The sequence below is a fragment of the Camponotus vicinus genome, unplaced genomic scaffold, assembly GCF_025532165.1.
Source record: "Camponotus vicinus isolate PSW18456_S1 unplaced genomic scaffold, iyCamVici1.0 SCAF_7, whole genome shotgun sequence".
NCBI lineage: Eukaryota > Metazoa > Arthropoda > Insecta > Hymenoptera > Formicidae > Camponotus > Camponotus vicinus.
Genome location: NW_028141979.1, coordinates 16,314,251 through 16,323,540, shown reverse-complemented (window position 1 = coordinate 16,323,540; position 9,290 = coordinate 16,314,251). Strand labels below are relative to the sequence as shown.

The 9,290-nt window shown below is 43.7% G+C and overlaps 2 protein-coding genes across 2 annotated transcripts; both read left to right on the top strand.

The window, feature by feature from the left end:
- Positions 1-5,914: 5,914 nt before the first annotated feature.
- Positions 5,915-6,514, top strand: LOC145974239 (uncharacterized). The gene has a single exon (XM_083104045.1). The coding sequence runs from the start codon at positions 5,915-5,917 to the stop codon at positions 6,512-6,514; it is 600 nt and encodes a 199-aa protein (XP_082960171.1).
- LOC145974238 (uncharacterized) lies at positions 6,511-9,039 on the top strand. Its single transcript, XM_083104043.1, has one exon. The coding sequence runs from the start codon at positions 6,511-6,513 to the stop codon at positions 9,037-9,039; it is 2,529 nt and encodes an 842-aa protein (XP_082960169.1).
- Positions 9,040-9,290: the final 251 nt, after the last annotated feature.

The window sequence follows — 9,290 nt, the reverse complement described above, 5'->3', positions numbered from 1 at the left end:
AAACCTTCATTTGCGCACAGTACAATTGGACACATTGCAATTGCACACCGTGCTATTAGACACATAAGATTGCGCACCGTTCGATTGGACACGTTACACTTGCCCACCGTTCAATTGGACATAGTTCTTTTGCGCACAGTTCTTTTGCCCACATTATTTTTGCGCACATTACTTTTGCCCACAGTTCAATTGCGCACATACACTTTTCCATGCGAAGGGAGGTTCCACATGGGTTTGCAACGGGGTGGGGGGGTGGGGGGGTGGGGGGGTGGGGGGTGGGGGGGGCGGGAGGCGGGTGTGCAGCTGTGCGTGTACTTTGGAACGCAAACTGGGATTCCACATGGGTTTATAAAACTGTGGGCAAAAGAACTGTGCGCAAAAGAACTGTGCGCAAAAGAACTGTGTCCAATTGAACGGTGGGCAAATGTAACGTGTCCAATTGAACGGTGCGCAATCTTATGTGTCTAATAGCACGGTGTGCAATTGCAATGTGTCCAATTGTACTGTGCGCCAATGAGCCACTCCCTGTATATATATGTGTGTGTGTGTGTGTGTGTGTGTATTCTTATAACTGATGATTATTGATGATATAATTTTTATATAATGCCATTAATTTAATATTTAAAAATACGAAATAATCGATTATTATCAATTTTTTCAGACATAGTCGATTTTAAAAAAAACCGTTATTTTTGAAAATCGATTATTTAAATGTCGATGCTTTTTTTAAATATCGCCCATCCCTAATTACCGTGGTCAATAACACCGTGGTCAATATCACCGTGATCAATCGGGACTGTGGTCAATATCAACCGTGGTCAATATCAACGTAGTCAATATCTCCGTGGTCAATATCACCGTGGTCAATCGGGACTGTGGTCAATATCACCGTGGTCAATCGGGACTGTGGTCAATCGGGACTGTGGTCAATCGGGACTGTGGTCAATCGGGACTGTGGTCAATCGCAACGTGGTCAATATCACCGTGGTCAATATCACCGTGGTCAATATTAACGTGGTTAAACGGATCCCACTCGTTAATCACAACGCGTTTATAATCTTCGCAAAATCCCAGCAACATGTTGAGCGGCACGCAATAGTTAAAATGATTTTTGTCACCGTTGTAAAATCAAATTCCACGCAGCGTTCTTCAAGTTTATATTTTTCTGGTGTGTTAGAGAGACATAATTTGTAAGCGTCGAAGTTATTTCGACATTTCTGTTGCGATCAATCTTTACTCCGTCGAGTTCATATCGTATCTCATTAAACATGAACGCAATGCAATTGTTTCCCAATACAACCTTCATTTCGTCATTCGCTTTACGCACATTCAACTTTCCCTCGATGTAAAGAAAGCTTTCGCACGGTAACGTACAATTCCTGATGTATAGGTATTCGTATCTCGTCTTCTGTATCCAAGCGTCGTATTGGCGTACGGATTGTACGTATGAGTTTTAATCTTGACGATGCGATCGTCAAAGATTGGCTTACCTCCGATATTCAAAATATCAATCATTCTTTTCGCACGATAAATCCCAATGATTTTAAAAATTCACGATTGAACGTGCTCAGCTTCCTTTTAACGGCTATCTTATTATTGTCACCTGATACTGCTCGTCTTACCGCAATAGTATTGTACCTCGTAAAAGTATTGTCTCTCGCGTTTCGTTCAGCACGAACATACTATGTTTGTCGTCGTCGTATGCAATCTTACGGTAATTTCTTCTCCTCGAAAATCGAGTAATCGACCTCTTTGATCCACAATACGTATCATTAAATCCGTAATGCTCCGTACGATGATCGGCAGATAAATGATCTGTGCCGGCATTTCCGATATCTTATGTCTCGATGGTACTTTCGGTTAAAATTCATGTATCGTGTGCACGCGCATGCCATTACTGTACGCACCAGTAGTCATGTTACATTCTATACGAATAATATTTACGTTTATAATATTAACCGGTTCGTCCGATTCGTACCACTTGCGAGGTTGCAATATACGATTCGACGAGAATCCAAGCAAGGATCCTACATTGTCAGGTTTGGTAAAGTTTATTCTGTAGGCGTATTTAATTTCGCTCATTAGCGTACTATGATTGGCGCTGAGCGCTATTGGATATTCCTCATCATAATCGGTTTCAACATCTCTGGAAAGGTGTTCATCTTGCAAAATTGCGCGTTTGAGATAGTCATTAGGTTTGTTCTTTTTAGTTGAACTGGCTGCACTAGTTCAGAAAGTGTACACTGAAACGTTCTTTTAGTAGAAGTGACGTCAGATGCTGCTGTTCTTTTTAGCAGTACAGTACTGTTCAGTGCAACAGTTCACTGCACTGCCTGCCCTAGATCTTGAGGTAGTGCAGCGTGATGTAGTTCAATATGGCGACGTACATAAAACAAACAATAGTATATGTAACCTCTAATTCAAATAACTACGATAAAAGAAATATATGACAGTAATAGTGTAACATTAATATAAAACAGTGCTCGGAGTTAATTGCCCTTTTCAGGCCGATATCTGAGGCGACGCCTACGACCCCCCCACTACCGTCCGAGGCTCGACGGCCGAGTCGCCGATCGCGCGCGTAACGCTATGCCTCAGGAGCGTCCGCCAAGCCGTTTCGCCAAATCGTCATTAAAATTTTCTTTGGTAAATAATTTTTCTTTTTATAAATAATTAAATATCAAAATTTTTATTATTATAATATATTATTTATGTATAATCTGTTATACATAAATATTATACATATATGTGTTATAATAATATATTTTAAATTTTAAAATATATTATTATAACATACATGTATGTATAATATGTATGTATAACAAATTGTATGTATAACACATGTATAATATATTATATTAATAAAAATTTTGATATTTAATTATTTATGAAAAAAAAAATTATTTACCAAAGAAAATTTTAATGACGATTTGGCGAAATGGCTTGGCGGACGCTCCTGAGACAGCGTTACGTGCGTAATCGGAGGCTCGGCCGTCGAGCCTCGGACGGTAGTGGGGGCATCGTAGGCGTCGCCTCAGATATCGCCCTGAAAAGGGCAACTAATTCCGAGCACTGATATAAAAGATATAGTTATTAATAATATTTAACATAATAACGTAAGTACAATAAGTAATATAAGTAGAGGTATTGTGTATAAAATACCTCATAATTTGATAAATATATTTTTTACATATAATAATTTTAATAATTCTAATTGTATAATTGTATTATAACATATACAGGGTGTCCTAGACCACCCGTACACCCCTTTTCTTTCAAAAACTAAGCATTTTAAAGAAAAACGTTTTCAACAAAAATTGTATGGTTTTGAGGGGAACATAAGATGGTGTCATTGGTTTGACCTTGGATGGCATCGTTAAGGTGAGCTCAAGGACACCTTTAATTTCTTAAATGGAACCACCTATTTTTTATTGCATATTCTTATAGCTTATGTCGAGAGCTTTCCAAAACACTATAATAAAGTATTTTTTCATCAAATACTTTTCTAGTTATAAGGCTTGAAATAATTTCTTAATTTTACATAAACCATAAAATATATAGTAAAATATTCATTTTTCGATTATCTTACCTTAATACTTTTATGTACAAAATAATGAGAGGAATCGATTGGTGTAAAGAAAACACATAATTGTTTCGAAAAAAGAAATGTAATTGTTAATTGCAAATTACATTTTTTTTTCGAAACAATTTCCGGAAGCTTCCCCAGTCGCTCTCTACATGTTGTCCGTGTGCATGTGAATTGTGTCGCTCCCTTATCATTCTCATTCAGTCAGCTCTGCTAACTGCTTTCTGTGTTTTCTGCTCTGCACTTGCTTATGTTAGCACGCTTTCCTTTGCTCATCGGTGTCGGAATCTCGTGTTATCTGCTCACTACAAGAATACGCCTCACTGCACGAGAGCGGTTCCTCGCGCATGCCACGTGCTCATCCGAGCTCCCGGCATCTAGAATTCATATTGCTCATTATAACGGAAGTGTGATGTTTGAACGTCGCATACATCGACGGGCTCATCAGCACTGCTCAACGTGAACAATCAAACCGGTCATTTTGCTATCTACTCTCTAAAACTAAATCGACTGTTTCACCGGCCATTTGTGTGTGTGTGCTTGTCCCCTCACTTTGGCCGTCTCGCCTCGCGTGTCCGAAGAGTCGGTGCGAGCCGCGTTCGGTTACCAACCTGCCGCCGATTATTTGATAAGCAAATATCAAACACATTTTGGTCCTTCGAGCCGGATCGCGTGGGTGTGAGAAAGTGTACGTATAAGGAGGATCTCTCGCCGTACGTGTATGTGCGCACGATCGGACAAAGCGCTCATTTTGCGTGTTGTGCTGGCAAGGTCATAGCGTGTGTTTACGTGCTCAAGGACATTCTCTTGTGTGCCTACGTGCACACAGCCGACATTCAGCGATCTATTTAAGAGTCTGATAATAGACAACTCCAAACTATCTGATGTAGAACGACTTCATTATCTACGGGGATGCCTTAAGGATGCACCAGCTCAACTCATCGTCAGCCTGCCGCTCACGGGAGCTTCGCTCTCACAGTCTTGGGATCTACTCACATCACGCTATGAAAACAAGCGTCTCATAGTGCAATCTCACTTCGACAAACTTTTCGGAATCACAACGGCGCAGAAAAACTCCAGCTCATTGAATCTGCTCATCACCACTGTGTCAGAGACTCATAAGGCGCTGCTCAATCTCGGTGTGACCACCACTCTCGGCGATAACATGATGGTCTATCATGTTTCAAAGCACTTAGACCCAGCAACCAGAGAAGCATGGGAATTGTCTCTCGGCTCCGCAAAGGAATATCCCTCGTGGGAAAAGATGAGCTCATTTTTAACCGCTCGAGTGAGGGCTCTAGAAAGAATCGAGGCAGCAAAAGGAACAGGCTCACAGACATCCTCACAACGGACATCTCCTCACGCAAGGGATCAAAAGAACGGCTTCAGCTCACGAACTGCGGCATTCGCTCATTGCTCAACAGCTCATCTGTGCGATCAGTGTAAAGGATCTCATTATATAGTCGCATGTGAACAATTCAGAAGATTGCTGCCTGTAGCACGCCGAGCTATTGCAAGTGAGAAAAGGCTATGTTTCAACTGTCTAGGCAGGCATAATGTAAAGGCGTGTAGATCAACTCAGAAATGTAAGACGTGCGCTGGGCGGCATCACACGATGCTGCATGACCCTGGCCACGTCACCTCAGCGAAGGAAACCACTCAACCCTCAACATCATCAACAGCTCAATAATTACTTGGTGCAGTCGCCCATTCCTGCTCATTTCAACAAAGTTTTCGCTCAGCCCTCCTCGGAACTGCTCTTGCGCAAGCCATCACTAAATTAACAGCTCATCCAGTTCGCCTGCTCATTGATTCAGGCTCGGAATTAACGTTTATATCGGAACAGCTCACCCTTCAGCTCAGCCTTCCTCGGCATGCATCATCGCTCACTATCAATGGTATAGGAGGATCCCGATCAACTCAGACTCTCGGCTGCACTCAACTTCAGTTGAAGTCCCTCTATTCAATGGAAACCGTGACCATTGAAGCACACATCCTAAAAAGGCTCACATCGTTGATCCCATCTATCAAAGTCACTCCTAGTGACTGGCCACATTTTAACGGTCTTTCTCTTGCAGATCCTGAATATACCATCGTCCTAGAGCAGTGGACATCATCATTGGGGCAAATCATTACGGCTCAGTTGTCAAGCCTCAGATCATTAGAGGTGATGCGACATCACCAGTTGCCCAGCTCTCAATCTTTGGGTGGATTCTCATTGGACCAGTGAACGTGGCCAACTTAGCAAGTGTGCACGCTCACCAAATAACAGCTCATCAACAGAATGCTCTCAATGAGCTTCTAACAAGGTTTTGGGAACAAGAGGAAATGCCATCAACGGCTCAAACAACACTGACTCCAGCAGAAGAAGAATGTGAGGCTCACTTTCAAGCTACTCACACCAGAGAGATTTCAGGACGCTACATTGTGCGGATCCCACTCAGTTCATCACCCTCAGCTCTAGGAGAGTCTCGAGAGACAGCATCAAGATGTCTTAAACGAACAATTCGTCGATTGAGCAAGGATGCTCAATATCGCCAACTCTATACGACATTTCTCAAAGAATACGAGGATCTCGGACACATGAGGAAAGTCACTGATGGGGGATCGGAACTCAGGAAAAACCTGGCACATGATTCTTCGGAGTCAGGAGGGTTAAGGGTCCTGAGGGAAGATCCAATCAACCTGTCTTTGGCTCATCCACCATTCTACCTGCCCCATCACGGAGTGCTCAAACCGGACAATACGTCAACGAAGCTCAGAGTCGTTTTTAACGGCTCGAGTCTAACATCCTCTGGGAAATCCATCAACGACATCATGCACACCGGTGCAAACCTACTGCTCAATGTCATGGACGTGCTCATATGGATCCGTCATCATCGCCACATCTTTGCGACTGACATTACAAAAAGATGTATCGGCAAATGAAAGTAAACAAAGAGAATTGGAATCTGCAGCGAATCTTATGGATTGATGACCAACTCAACGAGATTCCTTTCCATCTCACTACCGTAACATACGGTACACGAGCAGCTCCCTTCTTGGCCACGAGAGTATTACTACAACTGGTCAAAGACGAAGGCAGCTCATTTCCACTGGCGGTTCCATCACTAACACATGGACGTTATGTGGACGATATCTTCGGGGGAGCGGACACAATCTCAGAGCTCAAAATTGTCACTCATCAAATCATAGGCTTGTGCAACGCGGGCGGTTTCCCCCTCGCAAAATGGCATGCAACGGATCAACAATTTCTCACTGACATCTCAGTATCGTGCTCTAAAACGAATACAGTATCATTGGACGACTGCGAAACCAAATTACTCGGACTCAAATGGATTCCTCAGGAAGACAAGTTCATTTTCTCATCAAAGTTCAACTCACCTCCAAGGAAGCTCACCAAACGCCTCATACTATCTGAAGTGGCTCAGATATTTGATCCTCTCGGTTTGGTCTCACCGGTAGTAATAAGGGCCAAGGTTTTATTACAAGAATTATGGTTATTCAAGCTCGGCTGGGATGATCCCTTACCAGCCTCTCTCAGCATAAGGTGGCTTTCAATGAGAAACCAACTCAACGCGCTGGCCAGCGTCTCAGTTCCACGATGGCTCAATACGTGGAGTGACTCCACTGTGGAACTTCATGGTTTTTCGGATGCTTCTCAACTCGCCATGGGAGCAGTCATTTATTTGACTGTTAACTCACTGTCCACTGGCTCGCACTTCACTGGCTCACGCTCAATATTAGTGTGCTCTAAAACGAAAGTAGCACCTCTCAAGAAGTTGACGATTCCACGATTAGAACTCACAGCAGCGTTCATGCTCACAAAACTCGCCTCTCACGTTAAAGCCACACTGAAGCTCAAGGTAGGCGCAACTCATCTGTGGACAGATTCTCAAGTGACTCTCAATTGGATCAGATCGCACTTATCTCGCTGGAAGGATTATGTCAGGAACCGAGTAACGCAAATTCAAGAATTGTGCACAGATACCACCTGGCGTCATGTTCCTGGCAGTATGAATCCGGCGGATTGTGCATCGCGAGGCGTTGACACCGACCAACTCAAGGATCATTCATTGTGGTGGACCGGGCCACAATGGCTCACTAAAGATCAAATGGAATGGCCCTCTCAACCAGAATTGTCATCATCACTTGGCAGTTCAGAGGCTCGAGCAGGAATCTCATTAATTGTCAGTGCATCAAGCCCAGAATATCACTGGGACTTGATCTACCGATATTCATCGCTCAATATACTACTCAGAATTACTGCACTTTGTACAAGATTCATTGGCAAGCTCAGGAACTCCCTCGACACATCCCCATCTCTCATCTCACCAAAGGATTTACAACAAGCCAGGCTCTTATGGATCAAGGCAACGCAAACGGCATACTTCTCTCATGAAATTAAGCTGTTCACAAAGGGATCATTGTTACCTCACTCTCATGCGTTCTCAAGACTCACTGCATTTATCGACAAAGGGGGTGTAGTAAGAGTTGGAGGGAGACTCAGCGAAGCGCAACTCAATTACGAAGAAAAGCATCCTGCGATCCTCCCCAGGAACTCTCCATTAACAAATTTGATCATTGACCAAGCTCATCGGGCAACTCTCCATGGGGGTGCGCAACTCACACTTTCAAGAGTTCGCCAAACCACCTGGATCATCGGCGGAAGAGCTCCAGTTAAATCGCACATTCTTAAATGTGTTGTGTGCGCGCGACAAAGGGAGGCACGAGCCCAGCAACTCATGAGTCAGCTACCATTGGCGCGCGTGACACCCTCACGGCCATTTTCTCATACGGGGGTGGATTACGCAGGACCGATCACACTCAAAACTTGGAAGGGTAGAGGAGCTAAAACTCACAAAGGGTGGATATGCGTTTTCGTATGCCTCACCTCTTCTGCTGTCCATCTGGAGGTGGTCAGCGATTACTCAACTGAAGGTTTCCTCGCGACTTATCGACGATTTTCATCACGAAGAGGACTGGCTCAAATAATCTACTCGGATTGTGGAACAAATTTCATCGGGGCGAATAAGGAACTCAAGAGGCTCTTTACGAAAGGCTCAAGGGAAGTAAACAAGATCACAACCGCCTTATCAACTGAAGGAACCGAGTGGAAGTTCAACTCACCGTCCTCTCCCCATATGGGTGGGAAATGGGAGGCGGTTGTCAAATCAATCAAATTTCACTTACGAAGGACGATTGGAGAAACTCAGCTCACTTTTGAAGAATACTCTACCCTGCTTACTCAAATTGAAGCAGTACTCAATTCGCGACCGCTCGAACCGTTAAGTGACGATCCTGAAGATATTTCAGCTCCCACACCTGGGCATTTTCTCATCGGGGGGGTTCTAAATTCTCTTCCAGAACCATCATTAATCGATCTCTCAACTCCTAGGTTATCTAGATGGCAGCTCATCCAACAGAAAGTACAGCAGTTCTGGTCTCAGTGATCGGCTCATTATCTGCAACGTCAACAAGCAATCTCAAAATGGCATCATCCTTCGAATCACATCAAAGTTGGAACATTGGTGCGGATGAAAGATTCCCCCTTCAAAATGGCCACTAGCAAGAGTAGTGAAGCTACACCCAGGAAAGGATGGACTCACCCGGATCGTTACAATCAAAACAGCGACAACACAGCTCACGCGCCCGATAGTCAAGCTCGCCCCATTATCAATTCGCTCATAGACCAGTTATACAT